Source organism: Podarcis filfolensis, assembly GCF_964270895.1.
Source record: "Podarcis filfolensis genome assembly, chromosome: 13".
NCBI classification, from domain to species: domain Eukaryota; kingdom Metazoa; phylum Chordata; class Lepidosauria; order Squamata; family Lacertidae; genus Podarcis; species Podarcis filfolensis.
Window position 1 is genome coordinate 37,174,140 of NC_139615.1, and position 23,423 is coordinate 37,197,562.

Sequence of the window (23,423 nt, forward strand, 5' to 3'; positions counted from 1 at the left end):
ATCCCTCCTCAAACTGCTGCTTGGGATATTAAACCATCAACATCCCCTGCCTTTAAGCTCAAAGAACACCTGAACACCAATATACATAAATAATTCTATATATAATGTTTTTTTTTTAAGGGGAGGGAATTGGAAATCCACAATACCTACTGTGGAAAAACTGCCTCTTTCCCCTCCCCCAATTGCAATCCTCCACCCCACCCCCCTTGCAATATATGGCTAATTACAATCCAGCCCACTTGGAATATTCCACTCTGCTATTTTGTCCCACTTCCTCCACCTTCCTATGTGAGCTCCTTCTGTATTCCCCCTGCTTTTCAATTCCTGTGGTTTCCTCTATCGGAGTCCCTGCCAAATCCAACTCCCCAAAATCCTCCCCGCTCTCAGTCAGAGCTCCACCTCTCCCCCCCTACACACATGGAATATTCCAGCCCCACCTCTACTCCTCCCCCCCAACTTTCCTGTCCTCAGATGCTCCCTCTCCTTTCCTTTCATGGAACATCCCTGTCCTTTGCTGCTGCGCATCTTCTACCAAGCAGGAGAGAAAAATGGGGCTGCAATGCAAGCGAGAGACGCGCTGTGCAAGCCATACGCACCTCCTCCCTCATGTTCACACACCCCTTTTCCCTTGTGGCACGTGGACTATTCCTTCACATCAGGCCTCCCACCCCTTTGATGGACCACTTCTGTCCTCAGCCTCCTCTCCCCCCCCAACCTTAAAATGGACCATTCCTGTTCTTCAAAATGACTACTATGGCCATATGTATTATCTTCGCTCCAGGCTGTTTCTGGCTGATGGACAGGCACCACCACCCCTCTCCAAAAAAGCGCCCAAATGGTTTGTTCTGCTCCTCTTCACCCTCTTCTCTCTCAAAACCACACAGAGCATTAAGCCTGTCCCACAGGGAAAGAAAGAAGGGAGGAAAGAAGGAAGAGAAGAGGGTTCTCCGGAAGCATTTTTGCCACCCTCGCACCATTGGGGGGGGGGCAGGCAAAGAAGGGTACCCTGCCCACCCAAGCCACCGACTTCCTTTCCCCGTGTCCTAATAGAGCATGGCTCGGTTGCCGTGGAGGAACACCAGCATATCGACGTGCTCTGGCGTCAGGGCCTGCCGCTTGGTGTGCATGGCGTCGCCGGCACTGCTGAATAGCCAGCTCGCGGGCACCGAGGTGGCAGGCACGCCAAGCAGCTTGCGGGCTGCCCGGGCCAGCAGCGGGTACTGTGTGTGGTGCGTCTTCCACCATTGCAGAGGGTCCTGGCCGAGGGCGGAGGCCTTGCTTGACTGGAAGCTGCTGGCCTCCTGCTCCACCTGCTGATGTGCCGAGCTGGCGCCCGAGGCGGCGCGCACGCTGCACAGGTCCCCCAGCAGGAACTCGATGCCTGCGTCCTGCTTTGGCACCTTGGCCGGCGGTGATGGGGGCAAGGCCAAGCCCGGCAGGCCAGAGGCCTGCGCTGCCGGCGACTCTGCCAACCGCGACGCTTCCGCCTTGAGCAAGTGGAGGGTTTCCACACGGTCTGAGTGGCTCAGGAAGTCGAGGCCGCGGAAGCGCGGGTCCAGGGCACAAGCCAGGTTGAGGGCTTGGTTGACGTCTGGGCTGGAGAAGTGCTGGTTCAGTTCCTTCTGGGCCGCGGCCTTGGCTTCCAGCGCCAAGGCGGAGTCCCACTCGCTGCCCACCAGGTGTTTATAGAGAAGGCTGGTGAGCACAGGCTTGACAAGGGACAGGCTGGAAAAGGGGTCTTTGGTGAACGTCGAGGTAGCAATGGCCATGGGCTTGAGGACCTTGGCCGCGTCCCGAAGGGCAGCCCAGTCCTGGGGGCGCAGCGTCGCCTCCCCGTCGGGGCCGAGCCCCGCCAGAGGGTCGCTGTGCTCCAGCAGGCCTTGCAGGACGGCATAGGCGCTGTGCCACTTGCCCCCGTCCCGCAGGAAGCGGCCGAGGTGAGCTTGCAGGAGGGGCTCCTGGGCCCACAGTTTCTCGCCGCGGCCTGCCCCAGCCAGCGCCCAGGACGCCAGGCGCCGCAGCCGCTCGAAGGCACCCTGCGCTGCCGGCTGGCTCAGCACAGCCTCCATGGCGGCTCGCAAGGCCTGCCCGATGCAAGGCAGGGCGGTCCAACCGAGCGCCGCCGCGGCCTGCTGGGTAGTGAGCCCAAGGCCCCCGACGGTGTACGAGGTGCTCTCGCGGACCCCCCACTCCTTGGCCACCTCGCTGAGGGCCTCCGCCAGGCTGTCGGTGCTGGGCTCTTCGGGGATGGGGCGGCTCGAGAGCACCCTCGCCCGGGCTTCGAAGCAGTCGTCCACGTAGTGCACGGTGAGAGTGAGGTAGGTGAGGGTGTTGCTGTGGCGCCAGATGTCCAAGCTGAGCGAGCACTGGGGCAGGGTCCGCACCAGCTCCCAGATTTTACCTTTCACGTGGGTGTGCATGTCCCTCAGCACCGTGTGGGCCAGGGAGGCGGCATCTGGGGGCTTGTAGTTGGGATCCAGGACTCCCAACATCTGCCCAAACCCTTCTCCTTCCACCACCTCCACGGGCATCAGGTCGAGCACGATGAAGTCGGCCACCGCTCGCGTGGTCCTGCCCGGGGCGGGAGGCCGGGGGGCTCCAAACTCACTCGCCGTCCCCAGGACCCCTTTGTCCAGAGCGGCCGTCTGGGTCCCAACCAGCTGGTTGTACTCGCAGCGGTGCTTGTAGATGAGGTGCTGGCGTAGGTTGGTGGTGTTGCCACTGTAGCTGAGGCGGACTCCGCACAGCTTACAGATGATCTTGCTCTTGTCCAGGATGCGGCCGTAGGCGTCCCCCTGGAACCCAAAGAAAGTCCAGTAGCGGCTCTGCGCCCTCCCCAGCCCCACCAGGTTCTGCGTCCCTTCCAGCAGCGGGAAAGGGCTCCCTCCCGGGGGGAGGCCTGGCTTGTGGAGGGGCAGCAGGGGAGAGGTGGCGGCGTCTCCGCACAGGTACTGGGTGCGGGAAGAAGGGGCGTGGGGAGCGGGAAGCGGCGGCGGGGTCTTGAGGTGCAGCTCCTGGAAGAGTTTCATCAGCAGCTCCTTCTCGCCAAATTCGTACTTAAAATGCTCGCCTGGAAGGGAGAGAGAACAGCGCAAAGGTGAGGGTCCGCTACATCTGCCGAGGTGCAAGGCAGCCAACCCTGGAACAGCCCCTCTGCTGTTGTGGGGTGAGCAAATTGTGGCATGGGAGTTCCCACCACTACCCCCTCCATGCTATTTAGCAGCACAGTCCCTCACCTCCCCCCAACCAACATTCCAGGTTAGGGCCCTGTTAAGTCTGTTCAACCATCTGGCCATGGCTAAAGAGACCTCCATCTCTGCTGCTGGAAAAATAGACCAAACTGGATGGCTCAGTTGGTTACAGCACAGTGCTGATAGCACCAAGGTTGCAGGTTCGATCCCCGTATGGGACAGCTGCATATTCCTGCTTTGCAAGGATGATCCTCAGAGTCCCTTCCAACTCTACAATTCTGTGATTTTATGTGTGGGGAACCTTTGCACCTCCCGGATGTGGATGAACCACAACTGGCATCAGATCCACCAAGCCGTAGTGTCAAGAGGCGGCAATGCTTCTTGGTACCAGTTGTTGGAAACTGCAGGAGAAGAGTGCTCTTGTGCTCAGATCCTGCTTATGGGTTTCCCACAGGCATCCAGTTGGCCACGGTGAGAAAAGGATGCTGCACCAGATGGGCCTTTGGCCTGATCCAGCAGGCTTTTTCTATGTTCTTACGGATCCGAATTCCAAAGTACCTCCTTATTCCCAGTGGCTGGTCAGTAGGGACCCACAAACTTTGAACTGTGGCAGCCACTTTGCATGTGCAGTTGCCATGACCCTATACTTCTCCTGCTTTTGTACCTGGTGCCATGCTGAGCTTTGGAACTGCTCTGAGCACAGCACAAGGCTTAGGGAGAATACCTTCCTCTCCTTCCTTGGCTCCAAGCTTGGGAGAACAGGGAGGGCATTTTCATTCTTACCCACCAAAGTGCAGGGGGAAAAGGGAGCTGCAAAGGTGAAGACAGCAAGTCAATGATCCCTTGCCACTTCATCCCAAAGCTGTGTATGCCAGCTCTTCAAACAGTGTGCCAGGCTGGGTCTACATTTAAGCAACATTGTACAGTTGTACCTTGGAAGTTGAACAGAATCCGTTCCGGAAGTCCATTTGACTTCCAAAACGTTTGGAAACCAAAGCGCAGGAAGCTCCAAGAGCCCCGCTGGACGTTCGGGTTCCAAAGAACGTTCGCAAACCGGAACATTCACTTCCAGGTTTGCAGCGTTTGAAAGCAAAAACATCTGAGTACCAAGGCGTTCAGGATCCAAGGTACGAATGTACTGTGAATTGCTTTGGTTTGATTCTGTTGCAGGAAAAAACTTAAAAATAAATAAATGTGGCATTAACAACAACAAAAACTTGGCAATAGTGGGAAATGAAGGCTAGTTGTGGGGTAAATATATTCTTCCAGAGAGACCCTTTAATGGGTAATCTGGGCGCCTAGGAATATGACCACAAGCCAAGATGCCACAGTATTCCTTACAGTGGCACCACTGGGGCAAGACTTGGGGTACAAAACGCCCAGTGACCCCACTCAGGAGAATGAGAAGAGCTCTCAAAGCAGTGAGGCTGGCTTGCCCCATTTTGAATTCAGTGAATTGAATTGCACACTGCAATGCAAAGAGGACCCCCAACCCCAACCCCACACAATAGAACTATTAAATCCAGAGCCGAAATTATCTCCTGTTTCTAGGTCATATGCGAGGAATGAAACTCAGGAACTATTTCCTCAATGGGGTAATGTTTTGGGGCTGCTGTTAACAGTGGGGAGGGTCATGGGGTATGCTTAAAAAGAGGATAACCCCAATCATTTGGCTCTTGGGTGTGCTTGTGGAGGGCCTCACTGCACATTGCTATGAAGATCCCAGGTTTGATCCCTGACACCTCTAGTTTAAAAATGACCAGGCAGCAGGGGGTGGGAAGGGCGTTTGCAGGAGATCCAGGAAAAATCATCACTGGTCAAGAGTATCCCAATTGTCAGACCTGGTGCTCGGCAGCTTCCTTAGGTGATTACAAGACTGCGGGGAGAAGGGAACACAGGAGGTCTTGCAACATGTCCCATTCCCCTCCTCTTCTTCTTTTTGCCTACCTAAGCGTAATCCCAGCGTGCGTGCATACTCCTCCCCTATCCACACCAGCAGCTCTGTGTCGGCAGGTATGGTCTGGCAGACCCGGTAGTAGATATAGCCCCGGTACTGGAAAACAGTCAGGTTCTGCTCCTCCTCGGTGGAGGCGCACGCCACATATCTGCAGGGAGGAAGCGGGGATGAGTCACACTGTGGTTTTTTTGGGGGGGGGCATGCGTCATGCTTTACTCGCTGGTGGATGCACCGAGCGGTAGCCGCAGCAGTACGACTCCAGGGTAAAGCCAGCCCACAGTCTGCAAGGAGGCTGGAAGCACTCCCCTATGACTAAACAAGCATTCACCACGGGGATCACTCCAGCATCCTATGGGGGCTGAAAAGCTGCCAAACCTAATTCATCACGGGGTGTGTGTCTGTGTAGCTCCATGGATATAATGTACGCAGCTAAGCTGGGACGGGTGTATATTCCCTTCCTTACTTCTGCTGGGCCTCTCTCCCAAGGGGCTCACCTCATCCAGTTGGATCTAGAATCATCCGACGCGTCGACAAAGAAGTAGGAGCCGTTGTCCTGCACCTGAAGGAGGGATGGAAAGATCAGGAAAGGAGAAGAACGAAACGAAAGCTCCACGCTCACCCAGCCCCTGCCTTAAGGCTCCTCTGTATGTATAGTGGTACCTTGGGTTAAGTACTTAATTCGTTCTGGAGGTCCGTTCTTAACCTGAAACTGTTCTTAACCTGAAGCACCACTTTAGCTAATGGGGCCTCCTGCTGCCGCCGCGCCCGATTTCTGTACTTATCCTGAAGCGAAGTTCTTAACCTGAAGCACTATTTCTGGGTTAGCGGAGTCTGTAACCTGAAGCGTATGTAACCTGAAGTGTATGTAACCCGAGGTACCACTGTATTTACAGAGCATCCATCCTAGATTTGCTTGCGCAAAACTTGTGCAAAGGTTAGATTATATCCTGTCTTAATTGATCACCCATTCTGATCTGCTTATGGGGAGGTTACATGACAGTGAGCGGTCATCCCGAATTCCCAACAGGCTCTTTATATCTCCCCCCACCCCCACTTTAATCATTCATTCATTCCACACCTCCCGGTGCATTTTCCTGGTACTTTCCCAACCACAAAAAAGTCTTATTTCTTTTCCCCTAAAGTGGATTTGTTGCACTAGGGTGATATCGGGTGCTTTTACTGCACTCCAAATGTGCAAATCTGAATTTCCCAGTAGGAATGTGAAACCCTCCTGCAAAATAGTTCTCGATGCACCCTTAAGAATTTGCCTGATATCGCAGGCACCCCAGCCCCAAGGGACAGGGCTGGGCTTCCAAGTGGATGGCTTAAAAGTGTGCCACGATCTGGGCCCAGGTGTGTGTGTCACTCTCCCTGTACACTAACCCATCACTTTTGGCAGCCTAAGGTGGATTTCAGGTCTGCAAGCCAGAGACAAGCCAGAAAGCATTTCGAAAGGGAATAGAGCGCCATCTACAGTGGATCTGAAAAGCGTCAAATGCCTTAAAGTAGGTGTGAGCAAGTTTTCAGATTTTTAAAAAAATATTATTATCTAGACTACCCCCAGGGCCTACAAACTGAAGCCGGGTACAAAATAGTGACCCAGAAATCTCAATCCAGAAAAGCTCAGGAGAAGGAGCCAATTGCTCCCTTCAGCCCATAAAGTCAAACACAGAGATAATTTACAGGTAGATAATACAAATCAATACCTACTCCAGTCAATTTTGTGTGTGTGTAGGGCCAACAGCCTTTTTGCAACTGCCTTTGTTGATCAACTGGGAGCCAGAAACCCAAGCAGATCAACTGCAAGTCATCCAAGGACTTATCAGTTACAGTGGAATCTTGGTTCTCAAACTTAATCCATTCTGAGAGTCTGTTCGATTCACCAAACTGTTTGAAAACCAAGGCGCGGCTTTCGACTGGCTGCAGGAGCTTCCTGCACTCAATTGGAAGCTGCAGAGGATGTTCGGCTTCCGAAAAACATTCACAAACTGGAATACTTACTTCCGGGTTTGCAGCATTCGGAAGCTGATTTATTCGGGAGCCAAGGCATTTGGGAACCAAGGTACCACTGTATTCCCAACCAACCTTCTGCCCATCCTTCCACATGGACCAGTTTGCTGAGCAGGTTTGGATTCCGGTTTCCTGCCCTCCTTTAGGGTTGCAGGGAGACTGTGTATCCTGATCACCCAAAACACACCTGGAAAAATATTCCACTTGAGCCTTTCCATGTACCAAAGAGCAGCAAAGCTGCCATTTTGCAAATGTTGGCTCAGGTGAACATGAAAAGAGCATGGTGGATCACACCAGAGGTCTGTTTAGTCCATCACTGTGTTCCTACAGTTGCCAACCAGATGTCTCTTGATAGGGCAACAATAGCCCTCTTCTTGCTGTTACTGCCTAGTGACTGATACTCAGAGGTCTCTGATACTGAAGGCAGTTTGTGACAAATAACCTTTCCCCCACATCTGCATTTTTTTTTATTTTTAAAAACGAGAGCTTTATCTTCTTCCTCTCTCGGGATTGCACCTGAAGAAGCAAAGGAAGGATTAACTGCACGCAAGTGGCTGTTGCAATGCGGTGAGTGTTGTGCTTAGACTGGAGAGTCCAGAGTTCAAATCCTCACTCAGCCAGGAACCTTTTGGGTGGCTAGGGCATGCTGCAATTTTTCCCAGCCTTACCTAGCTCTCGATCTCCTGGGGTTGCTGAGATGTCAAAACTGAGGGAAAGGGCAACACAGAGGGAAGATGAAATAGCTCATTGCTAGAGCATGCATGCACTTTGCTTTCGGAAGATCCGAGGTCCAATGACTGATATTACCTGGCCAGGCTGGGAAAGACCTCTCTGCCTATCAAGAGTAGACAATACTGAGTGAGATGGACAGAGAGTCTGGTGCAAGTTCTGTGGCCTTGGTCAGGTTCTATCAGCCTGGATAGCTCAGTTGGTTAAGAGCATGGTGCTGATAACACCAAGGCTGCAGGTTCGATCCCCGTATGGGGACACCTGCATATTCCTGCAATGCAGGGTGTTGGGCTATATGATCCTTGAGGTCTCTTCCAACTTTACAATTCTGTGGTTTAAAAATAATGTTAAAAATGTAGCAGAAAAACCATATTTAAAAACAGAATCAACTCTCTCGACCACCTCATCAGTGTGGACAGAAGAAAATTGACTGCCATTGAATAAGGACTTGTGCTAGTCTTGGGGTAAAGGTGCTTGGGTTTGAGGATCATCCGAACTAAACCTTTTATGGCACGTGCGGAAAGATCCACAGCCCACAACCAGCCTTTATAAGGCTTAGAGCAGGTCTGGGGAAGCTGCGGCCTTCTGGATATTTGTTAAGACTCCAATTCCCATGAGTAGGCTTGCCATATGTCCTGGAATTCCCTGACATGTCCTCTTTCGGGGAGCCTACATGCCCATCTGCGGGGGAATTTTACATTTTAAAGCAAATGTCCTGGATTTGGGGTTTAATTTGTGTGTGTGTGTGTGTGTGCGCACACACGGGTGGCTCTGGTTCAGGCTCTAGTGTGGCAACAGCAGTGGGGTATTGGGCGACTGCCCTAAAAAATCTCAACATTTTGTGTTCAGTTTTTTTACCTCTTGAAATATGGCAACCCTACCATCAGCCTCATACCACTTTAAGCAGTCATGGCTTCCCCCACTGAATTCTGGGAGCTGTAGTTTGCGAAGGGGGCCAAGCGTTGCCAGGAGACCCCTATCACAGAACTACAAGTCGCAGAGTAGTTTAACAATCAGTCCCTTTCCCCAGGGAGCTCTTATTCAGCTGCCTTCCTCCCATGGCCATTATCCATCATAATCATTAACAATAGCTTAATCTGGATTTGCAGACCTATCTATTTCAAGTTTCCTTTGACTAATGAGGTTTTATTGGATATGCTGCTGATTTTCTGCTTCGTTGTTGCCGTCTGTGATTAATTTAACGCTGGCAGTTTTGCGTTTTCCAAATGTTCTTGCTTCCCTTCGAATTTTCGTAATTTATAAAGTTTTAGGAAAATTCACTTTCTGCAGTTTATATTGTTGTCCAACTCCTGAAGAGAGAGCACTTTGGTCAGAAATATGGCCTAAATGATGAACATAGGCAAATTAAATGGAAATCGCAGCAGGAGATCCAATTGCGGATTTTTTTTTTGTATTGCCACAGTTTTGACTGAGCAAAAGATCTTCAGCACAGCTAGGAAAGATTTCCCCTGGAGCCAAAACTAGACTTGAATGCCTTTGCATTTAACTTGTAATAAATAAAGATATGCATAGGTATTAGTTGGGGTGGTGATAAATCTATAGCATCAAAGCAAGCACAGAGAGGGAGTTTAACCATCTTTTTCCCTGCTGCTGTTCTGAGAAAATCCCTTTCCTGAAGCCAGTATTTACATTGGAGGGAAATTCCCCATTGACATAAATGAGAGATTTGCCTCCTTTAAGAGTAAAGATTTTTTCCCTCAGGACTGCCACAGGAGAGGAAAGTGTTAATTTCCCTCCTCCAAATCTCTCCCCCACCCCAACTTATGCAAAATTTGAAACAAACTGGCATCTTTAATTCAAAGATACAGTGGTACCTCGGGTTACATACGCTTCAGGTTACATACGTTTCAGGTTACAGACTCCGCTAACCCAGAAATAGTGCTTCAGGTTAAGAACTTTGCTTCAGGATGAGAACAGAAATCGTACTCCGGCGGTGCAGCAGCAGCAGGAGGCCCCATTAGCTAAAGTGGTGCTTCAGGCTAAGAACAGTTTCAGGTTAAGAACGGACCTCCGGAACGAATTAAGTACTTAACCTGAGGTACCACTGTACATACATTGCTGCATGTAGCTAGGTCAGAGCTTTGAACAGCTACTACAAGTCAAAGTTAGCATAAAAGCACAGGGGACTCCAAACTGAAAGCTGGCACCTCAATCTAAGGCTGATCTCTGCATATTTACAGCTCGACCCTCTGCAGAATCAGGTGCTCAAATAACCACAGATGCCTTTGAAGGATGACATCATTGTGCCCACAAATACAGCCACCATTTAGTCAAGGGCATTTCTGTTGTTGTTGTTTCGTTTCATAATGCTATAATTCGTGGCAAACCGAAGGCATCTGTGGAAAAAGGGAGGAAGCCTCAAGGTGACCCAGAGGTACATTTTTGGAGCCCCACATTGTGTCAAAACATAAATCTTTCTTCAGGGACCTTTTGGGGCACAACCAACTCAACCCTTTGGTCTTGGCGGCCAAAGGAAACTGGTTTGGGATTTTATTTGTCACATGTTTATCCCACTCTCCTTGAGGAGCTCAGGGTGATATTACTCCTGCTGCCACTCCCTTTATCGTCACAACACAGTAGGTTGGGCTGAGAGACGGCAACTGGCGCAAGTCAGCTTGGTGGCCAAGTGGGAAATTTAAGCCGGAGTCTCCCTGAGTCTGACAACCAGGAATGGGGAACTGGTGGCCCTACAGATGTTCTTGAGACTCCAGTTCTGGTCAGTATGGCCAATAGTGGGGGATGATGGCGAGTTGTGGCCTCCAAATGGGGGTACAGGCTCTAACTGCTGCACAACTAGATTCTCTACTAGATTTGCAGTGGACCACAAAGGCCTAGGACTTGCTGATCAGAAGGTCGGCGGTTCGAATCCCCGTGACGGGGTGAGCTCCCGTTGCTCGGTCCCTGCTCCTGCGAACCTAGCAGTTCGAAAGCACGTCAAAGTGCAAGTAGATAAATAGGTACTGCTCCGGCGGGAAGGTAAACGGTGTTTCCATGCGCTGCTCTGGTTTGCCAGAAGCGGCTTAGTCATGCTGGCCACATGACCCGGAAGCTGTACGCTGGCTCTCTCAGCCAATAAAGCAAGATGAGCGCCGCAACCCCAGAGTCGGTCACGACTGGACCTAATGGTCAGGGGTCCCTTTACCTTTACCTTTACAACTGTACCTTGGATTCCGAACGCCTTGCGAGCCGAACATTTTGGCTCCCAAACGCCGCAAACCTGGAAGTGAATGTTCCGGTTTGTGAACGTTCTTTGGAACCCGAAAGTCTGATTCTCCTGCAGCGAATCGGAAACCGTGCCTTGGTTTCCAAACATTTTAGAAGCCGAACGGATTCTGTTCGACTTCTGAGGTATGACTGTAGTCACCTATGGTATTGCATGGCTAAGGCACGGCATGGTGTGAAAAGCAAAACTTTCTGAGAAGCTCAGGTTTACTTTTTAAGCAAGTCTGTAGTCCTCATGGTTGTAGGATAAAATTAAAAAAGGTGACCGTCTTTATCAGATATGTGGATAAAAAACCAGAAATAAGCCACTGCATGGGTGGGGCAGGGGAGAAGTTGCCTCCCCCCAAATCAAGTAAGTAAATAAAAATGCTTAACTAACTGACCACTTATGTTGCAGATAGCTCGGTTCTGTCTCCGCCCCTGCCAACCTAAAGCCTGCAATCGTAACATAAATCCTGGCTAGGCCCAGGTGAGCCAGGAGCATGGTAGCTTCCTGTTGTCCTTTACCCATCACAGTATTTTCATGGCCTCCTGCCAGGGCCAGTAGTTGGGTTGAGGGAGCCTTGGCAAAGTGCCATTTAGTGCGCCTTGACACCAAGGACCCTCCCGCAAATCCTAATGGCCCCCACCCCGTACTGCCTGCTTACTGGTGGTAGTGGCAGCCAGCAGCAACAAAGCCATCTGCCATTTTCAGTTTCCTAAATGCCTCTACACAGTAGTGTTGGAAAGGTAAAATGGTGGGTGGCTGGAAGCCACACACTGCAAGGAATAATCAAGCCAGGGGGAAAGGTGGTTGGGCCTAACTGGAACAGGCCTGAGCACCCATCAGCCCTCAGCAAATGCCAAAGGATGCTTGGTGGTAATAATAATAATAATAATAATAATAATAATAATAATAATAATAATTTATTTATACCCCGCCTATCTGGCTGGGTTTCCCCAGCCACTATGGGCAGCTTCCAACCAAATATTTAAAAAATACAGTGTCAGATATTAAAAACTTCCCTAAACAGGGCTGCCTTCACTTGTCTTTTAAAAGTAAAATAGTTGTTTATTGCCTTGACATCTGCTGGGAGGGCGTTCCACAGGGTGGGCACCACTACCAAGAAGGCCCTCTGCCTGGTTCCCTGTAACCTCGCGTCTTGCAGCGAGGGAACCGCCAGAAGGCCCTCAGTACTGGACCTCAGTCTCCGGGCTGGATGATTGGGGTGGTGGGGTGGAGACGCTCCTTCAGGTATACAGGACCGAGGCCATTTAGGGCTTTAACACAAACACCCCTCCTTTCTTTCTTACCCTCCTCACATATTTATAGAAACCCCAATTTCTCCAATACCCCCAAATCTCAAAAATGGAATAAAGAGGTGCACACATTATTAGACACGTTAAAGAATGTATGGCCCCATCTCTGCACTTTATATTCAAAGCAGTGTTATACCACTTCAAACAACCATGGCTTCTCCCAAAGAATCCTGGGAATGGTAGTTTGTTAAGGGTGCTGTTTGGAGAGCCCTCTTCCCCTCACAGAACTACAGCTCCCAGAGTTCCCTGGAAAGGGGGACTGGTTGTTAAGCCACTCTGGGAATTGTAGCTCCGTAAGGGGAATAGGGATTTCCTAACAACTTTCCTCAGCACTCTTAACAAACGGCAGGGTTCTCTGTGGGAAGTCACAACTGTTTGAAGCGGTATGATACTGCTTTAAACGCACAGTGCAGACAGGGCCTGAAATAAACATTTCTGCATTTAATTTGCTCGGACGCGGAAGCTGGCTAACGCACACTGCAACAGAATTATTTACACTGGAATTGTAAAGAATTTCTTTGTCAGCGCTCCCTCTAAAAGCTGAAAAACACGGGTCCTCTTAACCGCTTATTGTTTGCAAAAGAATGCGGATGCTAAACCCATGTGAAGAAGGCAAACACATGCCCATATGAGGCTAGTTAACCTGAAGCACTATTTCTGGGATAGCGGAGTCTGTAACCTGAAGCGTATGTAACCCGAGGTACTACTGTACACATCAGTGATGCTGATTTGCTTAGGATTGACTTTGAAGAAGAACTGGGAAGAAGTTTCTGTTAGGGAGATTTTCCTATTACTCAGCTGAAGCAGGCAACCCTCTTCGCCAGTTTCCCCTAGTTGGGTTGGATCCATATTAAGCTAGTCATGCTCTGGTCCCATGGAAATCAACAGGACAAGTTAGTGATTGATTTGAGACCCAAGCAGGGGTGGGGAACCTCAGGTCTGAGGGTCCCAATATGGCCCTCTAGCCTCATCCTGCCTGCCAGGTGACATCTCTCCCTTACCGGCCCTGTTCCACCCTGCTCCCCCAGGGCTTTTGCCGGAACGGAATGAGTCTTTGAAGACGCCCCTTGCCCAGATGGAGATATGTGAACGTGGAATTCTCTGAACTGTGCACGGCTTGAACGTAGCTCGTTGTACAAATGGTGACATCTCTTTCCCTGCCTACTTTCTGCCTCTGGCCCCACCCACCACTGGAATGTGGCCCTTCGGAGGCTGCTCAGGAAGGAAATGTGGCCCTCTGCTTTACTTTTAAATTGTGTATTTTTATTTTAAATATACCCATCACAACAACTTTATACAAATATTGATGCCTGTCTACATATCCAGTGTTTATATTTTGGGGAGAATTCCTCTGCTAATCTTATTATTGGGTTTTATAAACAAGAATAATGTTATACAAATAAGTATGCAGTGGTACCTCAGGTTAAGAACTTAATTTGTTCCGGAGGTCTGTTCTTAACCAGAAACTGTTCTTAACCTGAAGCACCACTTTAGCTAATGGGGCCTCCCGCCGCCGCCGTGCAATTTCTGTCTCACCCTGAAGCAAAGTTCTTAACCCGAGGTACTATTTCTGGATTAGCGGAGTCTGTAACCTGAAGCGTCTGTAACCCGAGGTACCACTGTACCAAGTTTTCTCATGTCATTTGCGTATCACAAAAATAGCATAATAAATGCGGAGTAATATCGACAACATATGGTTCATTATTAGTGGTCGATGTATAAGTTCTTGGTTCCTGAATTGGTTTAAACAATTAGGAAGACAAGAGGGGGGAAGAGGCCCCCTGCTTGAAGAAAGGTCCCCTATTCCTGAACTAAAGCATAGCTAACTTAGTTTGGATCCAATTTGAAGTGCTGCGTTGTTAATGCATAGAAAGCTTTCGTATTTCCTTACTGTGTTTAACCTCAAAGAATAATTCTATGGTACATAAGTGAAATTCTGTTAGCAAACAAGGCAGCATGGAGGAGACGAGTGTGCTTTGCCCAAGAGAGATCCGCCCGGTGTGTTATTGTGCCTGGTGGAGTTGGGAGGCCAGGCTACACGTTTTAAGTTGTGGGGGGAAACGATGGGAGAATCGTGTGTCTTACCGCCCAGGAATACCGGGTGCAGTCGCCATGTTCCCGTACTACTTCCCCTTCGTAGGGGCCAAAGATGCAGCCACGAGGCAGGGCTGGGAGGGCGCTCCAGACTCCGAGGCCCCCCTGGGAACGCTCCTTGACTAGAAGTCCCTCCGGCAAGGAGAGCAGGGCTCGTGACTGAGCCCTTTCTGGAACAGGTCTGTCAGCCACAAAGGTAGGGGGTCCGTGCTGCGGGCAGGAGTCCCGGAAGTAAAGGCGGCAGTCTTCACAGACTGTGGGAGGAAAGAGAAATGGAAGCAGATCTGACTTCACCAACAGATCACAGGCTGACTTTCGGTATGTCAACAGGTTCTGCTACTCACAATTCTTTTATTTTTCCGAACACATTTTATTAATTTTACAAATAAACACACATCAATGAAATCATACTGTATGTAGAGATTCTCTGAATCTCACAACTTCCCCCCATGCCATCCATGGAGTTTTATCTTAAACGTCTACAACTGCATACTCCAATTTTTATATCAGACCGTATAATGTTTTTTACACTACAAGTGAGTCAGAATCCTGCTTTTGTTTCCATCTGCTTACAGTGGTCTCCTAGATAACTTATAAATTTTCCCCATTATTTTATAAAGTTTTCATCCTCTTGGTTTCTGAGTTTTCCAGGAAAGGTTCTGGAAATCAGATTTGAAATTTATGACGTGTTTTACATTGAAAGAAAGTTATATGAAAATGATGTACCGGTGGTATCTGACTCTTACAAAGTTAGCAAAAATGTACTGTACAAGACAAGTTCAAATATCTGTTGTAAATGTAAAGAAAAAGAAGGTACCTTTTATCATGTGTGGTAGACTTGTAAGGTAAGAAAAGCTTTTTGGGAGATGATATATAATGAAATGAAAAAAATGTTTAAAATAACTTTTGTTAAAAAAACAGAAGCTTTTTTTATTAGGAATTACAGGTACCGACATTCCGAAGGAGTAGAAAAGATTTTTTATGTATAGAACAACAGCTGCGCGGATGTTATTAGCCCAGAGTTGGAAGTCCTTACCAGAGAAGAATAGCAAACCAAGTTGATGGATTATGCCGAGAAGGCAAAGCTGACTGGAAAACTCTCAATTGTTTTTAAACAGCAGTTGGGGGAAACGGCCTGTCTAGAGTTGTGCTAGGCTTTCTGCAGGGATTTAGAGCAGGAGAGATGAGAAATTTGGTTTGGTTCTAAAGAACCCTCAAAATTTGTCAACCAGTGACACAGGCAGGTCATTGGGGATTCCTAGCCTGCACTGCTTGTGTCATTTGCTGTCACTAAAGCATCATCCTTCAGTAGACAGCTAGGTTAGTTTTAAAAGAGTGTATGCGAGCACAATCTCTTTAGAGTATTTGGCAATCAAATATATCTTATATAACAGATTAGAAATGAAGCAACGGCAGACTGTGAAAGTGCCACCCAACTGATCACCTGTGGCGAGTAAGAAATATCTGAAGGTGGCCAGTCAGGGAAGCTTCAGAGAATTTGGTGGTTCTTCCTCTCCCTCCCGGGATAAGACGACAAATGGCTTAACACAGCACTTAAAATAATAATTTATTATTTGTGACCAAGTGGGCTAGGAGCTCCTTTACAAAAGGGAAAAGGGATCATATATGTTTGGGATGGGGCAGAAACGAAGGTTTTACTTTTACTTACAGAGCAGCTCATCCTCAAAACTGGTGCAGGCATCCTCAGCTACTTGCATGATGTGGTACAATCGTGAAGCCTACAATGTTAACAGGGAGGAAGTGTTTAGAGTTGGTACTTCTCACACCCGAAATCCATGTCACCTTAAATCCTTTCCCAAAGAGCAGGGAAGGGGAATCGGTAGCCTTCCAAATGCTGCTGGAATCCAACTCCCATGAGCCTCAGCCAGCAGGACCGATGGTCCCACAACATCTAGGGCTACCACAGGTTCCCCATCCCCATCCCAGAACCCCCACATCAACTTCTGCCCAAACCACACCAATGGCCACCTTCTTCACACAAACAAGAACTTCTTCCAGCAGAGACCCCCCCCCAACCCTGGATCTACCCTCTTCCTCTAACCTAAAACATTGGTCATGCTGATATCAAACTCCAACACCTCCTTTCTTCAGAAGGAGCCCATCACCTTCCCCATGGATCACAGTCACCTTCCCCTCACTAGTCCCTTCACTAGTTCGGGCCCCACGTTGGGCTCAGGATTCCTGCCTTGCAGAGGGTTGGACTGGATGACCCTCGTGGCCCCATCCAGCTCTACAATTAGATGGGGCTTCTGTGATCCCAGTACTGGCTGCCTCCCCTACCCCGTTCAGAACCACGCTGGAGAACAGCTCCAATCAAACAACGAGGCAATCACTTTGGATGGGCTCAGCCCCAAATCCAGCTCCCCACCGCCCCTAAACCTGACGTCGACCCCCCACCCAGGCTCCCCTATAGTGCTTCTCCGCCTCATCACCCCCAGTCCGTCTGCATGCAGAGCCCCCCCCGGACACCCGTCCACCTGCAGCACCAAGCCCCGCTCTTGCAAATCAATGCTCGTCCCCTCGCAAGTCACTGCAACAGCAGCAGCAGCTCTCCTCTCACCTGCACGCCCCCAACCCTTATTGCATAAATTAAAGGACCCCCCACTTATTCTCAGCCTGCCCCACCTCCCTCCTCAAAGGAAGGAACCCCGAGAAGCCGGCCAAGTCTCGCCCTGCCTGGGCGGAGCTGGATCGATGCCGCTGCGGCAGCTCCTCCAGGCGGGCGCCCTCGTGGGAGGGAGGGTCGAGGAGCGCGCGGGCGGAGCGGGGAGGCGGCCCTTCGCCCTCCTTCCTTCCCGCCCTCTCTCCTCCCTCCCGCTTCCGGTTCTGCAAACTTGCCCGCCGCGCCGGCCGCCGCTCGCAGCCTCATCTGCGCTCCCCCGCCCCTCTCTCCCCTCGCTTTTTTCCTTATGGAACGCTCGGCCTCGCCAATCCCTTCCCACCGGCTGGGCGGTCCGCGGCCAATGAGAGCGCGGCCCAGAGTTCCACCGCCGCCGCCGCAGCCTATGAAGCGCCTTCCATCGGCGCGGAAGGCAAGAAGAGGCGGGCTTTTCCCCCCCTCCGCCGAGTTGGCGGCCAATGAGAAGAGGGGCACGAGGAGCGGGAGGGGTGGGGAATGAGAGACGCTCCTCCCTTTCTAGGGGCGGGCGCCTGGGGAAGCCGTTGAGAACCAATAGGAGAGGAAGGAGGGGTGGGGGTGGGGGGAGGAACCACAAAAAAGAGCCGCGCTTCAGAGGATGGGATTCCGTTAAACTGGGAGAGGCGGGTTCAGAGCTCTCCCTGCCAATAGGGTTGGTCATAGTGAATAAAGCGCCCAATGAGGTTCCTCGAGTGGAGTTTGGTCGGTTGGCAGTTCAGTTAGCTTTGAAATGGGTTGTGAGGGGTGAGGGAGAAAGGTTGGGACGACGAGTATCAGCGTTTTAAATTTAACATTTTAAGTGATTATTTTATTTTATTTTATTGTAAACTGCTTTGAGGTTTCACTCTCCCTACAAGCAAGTGGTGTGTATATATCTGTATATATATATTATGAAATGAATTAATGAATATTTTATTTATATAAAACTCCCTCTCCATTCTAGTGCCCATGCATTATTCAAGGCGGCTTACAGCAATTAAAATAATCACACTGAAGTAAAATTATATTAATACAGGCAACAACCTCATAATAAAAATATGTAAAATATGCACAGGAAAAATGCATTGAATAATAAAATGCATTTAATAATAATACTGTAATATATAATTTAATAATAATGAATTTTTTACTTGCTCTTCACCCTAATGTCTCAGGGCAGGCTGCAGCATTAGAAGCAACATTTAAAAACAACTTTCAACCATAAAAGCGAGGTGGGCCCTGAAAACATACACCTCAAGTATTAAAAGCTAGGCTAAAGAGGTTCCTCTTCGGCATTCTCCGAAAGCTGTACAATGAAGATGCCAGACGCAGCTTTTGTTCTTGCAGGTGTTCCGCAGCTTAGGGGCCACCACAGAGAAGGCCCTCAGCCTCTGAGGGTGGAGGAGCTACCAAGAGGGCCCCCCTTGGTATCCAGCTTAGGAAGGTCTGTAGGGAAGGAAGCGGGTCTTTCAGATGTTTGGGTCCCCAAGTCGTAGGGCTTTAAACACCAACCTGAACACCTTGAATTGGGCCTGGAACCGAACTGGCAACCAGTGCAGCTGTTTCAAAACGGGTTACATGAGCTCTAAATAGAACCCCAGCCAGCAGTCTGGCTGCTCCGTTTTGGACCAACTGAAGTTTCTGAGTCATCTTCCAAAGGCAGCCTCAGGGAGAGTGCGTTGCAGTGAACCAGTTTGGAAGCTACCAGAACCTGGAACACAGTGGCCAAGTCATCTGTGTTAAAAAGGGGTTGTGGCTGGTAAACCAGCCAGGGCAGAAAAAGGCACTCTGAGCAACACACACACACAGAGCGAGAGAGAGCACAACATTGGCTGAGATTATTGATAACAATGCCTTTCGCAGATCAGCTATAGAAGGCAAAATCCTGCTGGAATAAAAATGGCTCTATCAGCTGGGAAAAAGGAGCTATTGTGATGGGAGGGAGCTGAGACCTGGTGTTGGAGCCAATTAAGTTCTACTCAGAGTAAACCCATTTAAATTAAGGGACCTGAGTTATTATCATGCCCATTAATTTCAGTGGGTCTGCTCTGATTATTACTAACATGGGATGCAAACCTGAAATGCATTTAAAATATGTGTTAAATAATTCTTATTTGAGGGTAAGTGCAGAGCCTTGAATACAAAGCAATCCAAGAACTGATGATGTTACACTATGTTTGATTTTTCTGAAGGCTGCAATGTTTATTTCTTTTACAGTATTTATAACCCCCTTCCCTTCAGCATAAATATCTGTTTCCAGAGTGGCTGAAAAAGGAATACGATGCAATAAAATTTCAGTAAAAAAAGCATAAAAACTGAGGCAACCAACTAAAACAATAAATAGTGGTTAAAAGTATTGATTAGAAACTTGAAGCCATTAATTAAAAAGCGGTAGCAGCTTTAACATTTTTTAAAAACTAGCTTTCATACATACTGAGATGTATTTGAAAACAAACATTTCGACCCTTGGAGTGTGGATGGGGAGATGCCATCTCTATGCAGGGTGCACTGATTAGGTGTTTATTTGTCATTCCAGAGCTGATATAAATGAAGCTGATAGCATTAACAAGGGAAGGGATCTTTCTCAGTGTGACTGCAAGTTTTTTGTACTTGATGTTCGGGGAGAGGGGAAAAACCTGGAAATTCCTGTTGATGCTTACAAAATAAAGCAGTGGCAACTTTTGGAAGATACGATCCTAAGTGTATTTATTCTGCTTATTCCAAAGGAGCCAGGGTAGTTCTAAAAGATCATGCAGACACATCCCATCCCATGAGGCTGCAGCAGTGGGAGAGATGGGGGAAGCAGGGTACATTACATCTCCTCTTATGAAAGATCAGCTATTCAGCTCTAAGAACAGGTGTGTGACTAAGCTTCTTCTCCACTTTCCTCCTCATCGCTTTGTTCTTTTGAATTGAGTCTTTTCAGACTATAAACCTGTCTTGGAGTGGGACTGTCTTCTTATAATTGATTCTATGTAAGCTGCAATGGGAGTCTTTCTAGCTGAAGAGCAGGATAAAAATGCTTTAAATCAGGGTTTCTATGACTTGGGTCTCTGGCTGTTTTGGACTACCGCTCCCATCATCCCTAGCTAGCAGGACCAGTGGTCAGGGATGAAGGGAACTGTAGTTCAAAAGCAGCTGAGACCCAAGTTTTGAGAAACACTGCTTTAAATAAAAACTTTGTCCTACAACTCAGGCAGCAAAAAGTCTTGAACTAGCTGTGATGAATGTATATAAAGATCCATAAAGTGATTTCCAACAGCCCACCCCCTTTTTTTTACAATTCCTCAAAATAATAAAAAACACTTCTGAAAAAAGACAACCAATCAATGCAAAACACTTTAGCCAGCAACTTAACTATTTGCCAATCTATTGCAGATATATTGAGAGAAAGGGCACACAGTACTGTAACCATACTGGTTCCTATTTGTCAAAGCGAGATCTATTCCCTCAATCTGTCGCTGTTTCTCCTCATCTGATTTTGACAGGAAGCTATGTGCTGAGATAAAGGACTTTTCCCTACCCATTGGTGCATTTGGGACATTTATTGGAGCAGAAAATGGCTTGCCAGTCTTTCTGACACTTGTGACTTGTCTTTCTGCTCTGTCCCTTCCTGTTTACAGTAATTCCTGTGGAATAGGAGTGTGTATATGCAGTGCATCAACTGGGGAAGGAAAAGATGGTGGAAGATTGCATAGCACAATCTTAGTTGCACAGTTCTTAAACATTGACTTCTAATGAAGGTTATATTTTATTACACTGATTATAGTGGTGGTTTCGAATGTGCTGACTATGGACTATGACAGCGAAGAGGTGTTTGTTCCATTAGTTTCCTCCTCCCTTTCCCTCTCTCCCCCATAATCAATGTAATTGTCTTTAACACAATCTCTCCAATGTTCACCCATTTACTTGAATGGTTTTTCTCCCGGCCTCCCCATTATAATGAGAGATTAAACGAATTATAGCACAAATGTGATGAGGAATACGTTGTGACTGCAGGAAAAAAAGGTGGGGGAATCATTTATTACACTGGTAACAGTAGAGAGGGCATAACCACCCATTTAAATTGGTTGCAGAAAATAAAGGGTGTGAATTTTTTGTTCCAAGGTGGTCTAGATATTTTCACAGCTGATGGAATGTGCTCATTCTTCAGTAGATTGGCATCTAGGCTTCGTGATTACAGATATACAGTGGTACCTCAGGTTAAGTACTTAATTCGTTCCGGAGGTCCGTTCTTAATCTGAAACTGTTCTTAGCCTGAAGCACCACTTTAGCTAATGGGGCCTCCTGCTGCCGCCGCACCGCCAGAACACGATTTCTCTTCTTATCCTGAAGCAAAGTTCTTAACCTGAAGAACTATTTCTGGGTTAGCGGAGTCTGTAACCTGAAGCGTATGTAACCTCAAGCGTATGTAACCCAAGGCACCACTGTATATTCTCGGAGAAGTATGGGCAGGGATTAGCTAAGGCAAGAGTAGATAACATGTGGCCCTCCAATTGTTGGAGTACAGCTCCTGTTTGAGACCATTGGCCATGCTGGTGGGGGCTGATGGGAAATGGAGTCCAACAGCGCCTGGAGGGCTCAGGTTCCTGATCCATCTAAAGACTCAAAAGCTGGAAGATGGAGCTTCATTGTTTACAAGAAGGAGGAGGCGATGGATGGATTTATATAGCTTGCCTTTCTGTGCTTGCTTTATAGCAAAGTAGTCTTGTGTTTCTGCCGTCTCACGACTACAACTATTCAACAGAATTACAGATTCAGACATAAATTTAACAAACAGATGCAGTTACAACATATTAAAAAATAACCAGCCCAATGATACAAGCATACTGCTAGTGACTGGGTGGGGGACATGGAAAAGCAAGGGTTTTTTTTCCTAAGTAGGAAGGAAGCCTCATTTATTTTGAGGGAATTACTCTTGAGTAAAACATGCCAAAGCCAGCCACTTAAGTTTTATTCTGTAAAGGCAGCACGCTTGGGGAGTGAATGAAATAATATGGACAAGGAGGAAAGTGCTTCAACAAACATAGCCTAGTATCCACCTCTGTCCAGGGTCGGGCTAGCAGTAATGAACCACTCCTGCTTTTTCTGCTGCTCTCCGAGGGCTCCCTCCCAAGTCCCAGATGAGGATGATCAGCATTTCTTCCTCTAACCAGCCTTTCTCAACCTGTGGGTCCCCAGATGTTGTTGAACTACAACTCCCATTACCCCTAGCTAGCAAGGCCATAGTTCAGGGATGATGGGAGTTGTAGTCCAACAACCTCTGGGGACCCACAGGTTGAGAACCGCTGCCGGAAGCTAATCCTTTAGCAACAGTGATTAACTGATTAAGCTCCTTAACTGCCTGCCAAGTGCTACAGCCTCAGAGTTGCTTCTGTGTTTGTGCTCTAACTTTCTTCAGAAATGTCTGATTTAGCTTTATTATTATTATTTTAAGAAAGTAAGTTAGAGTCTGGGGCCCCTGCTGACTCAGGGTCTGGTACTTGTGTTGGCAGCCCTGCTCAGAAACCTGATGTTTGAACTAGATTATACTCTTGCATACAGACTGGAAAACACGAGAGAGGACTGGAGCATGTACTAAAACAGGGATGGAGAACTTGCGCCTTCGTGGGGAGCAAATGTGGCCCTCTGGGACTCTCTTACAGGGAACCAGGCAGAGGGCCTTCTCGGTAGTGGCGCCCGCCCTGTGGAACGCCCTTCCAGCAGATGTCAAAGCGATAAACAACTACCTGACATTCAGAAGACATCTTAAGGCAGCCCTGTTCAGGGAAGTTTTTAACGTGTGATATTTTACTGTATTTTTGGTTTTTATGGAAGCCGCCCAGAGTGGCTGGGGAGGCCCAGCCAGATGGGCGGGGTATAAATAATAAATTATTATTATTATTATTATTATTATTATTATTATTATTATTATTATTACTCTGTCTGGTCCTTGGCACTCTCCACAGGTCACACCCCCTCCTGAGCCACACCCCTTACGATTCCCTGCTTTGCAACTCTTGCCATCAGCTCGGAAACATCTGAAGTGGCAACATTAAAGCTAAAATGATGGGACAAATCTGACATCTAGTGGACAAAAGGGGTGAATTTGGTTCCTGGTTGTTTTTTAGTGGTTGGAAAAAATGTGATTCTGCCCATGCTGCTTTAATTCTGATTATATTATCATTTATTCTTTAATGGAAATTGTGCTTTGTTTGATTTTGTGTGCACCCTGAGGACTCCCAGAGTTGAAAGGCAGAGAGAATATTTTAAATAAATGAAA

At 48.3% G+C, this 23,423-nt stretch overlaps 1 protein-coding gene and 1 long non-coding RNA gene across 2 annotated transcripts; one reads left to right on the top strand and one right to left on the bottom strand.

Annotated features, from left to right (window-relative positions):
* Nucleotides 1-440: 440 nt before the first annotated feature.
* On the bottom strand, nucleotides 441-17,413 carry LOC310747721 (E3 SUMO-protein ligase ZBED1-like; the record flags this gene model as incomplete). Its single annotated transcript, XM_083582633.1, is given in 7 exon segments — nucleotides 441-3,070; nucleotides 5,139-5,296; nucleotides 5,643-5,707; nucleotides 14,515-14,777; nucleotides 16,193-16,262; nucleotides 17,170-17,386; nucleotides 17,388-17,413. Coding segments are annotated over 7 exon segments (2,826 nt in total). The 3' UTR covers nucleotides 441-1,043.
* Nucleotides 17,414-17,787: 374 nt separating this feature from the next.
* On the top strand, nucleotides 17,788-19,852 carry LOC310748182. Its single transcript, XR_014541169.1, has 3 exons — nucleotides 17,788-18,045; nucleotides 18,509-18,882; nucleotides 18,934-19,852. It is a non-coding gene; the product is annotated as an uncharacterized lncRNA (long non-coding RNA).
* Nucleotides 19,853-23,423: the final 3,571 nt, after the last annotated feature.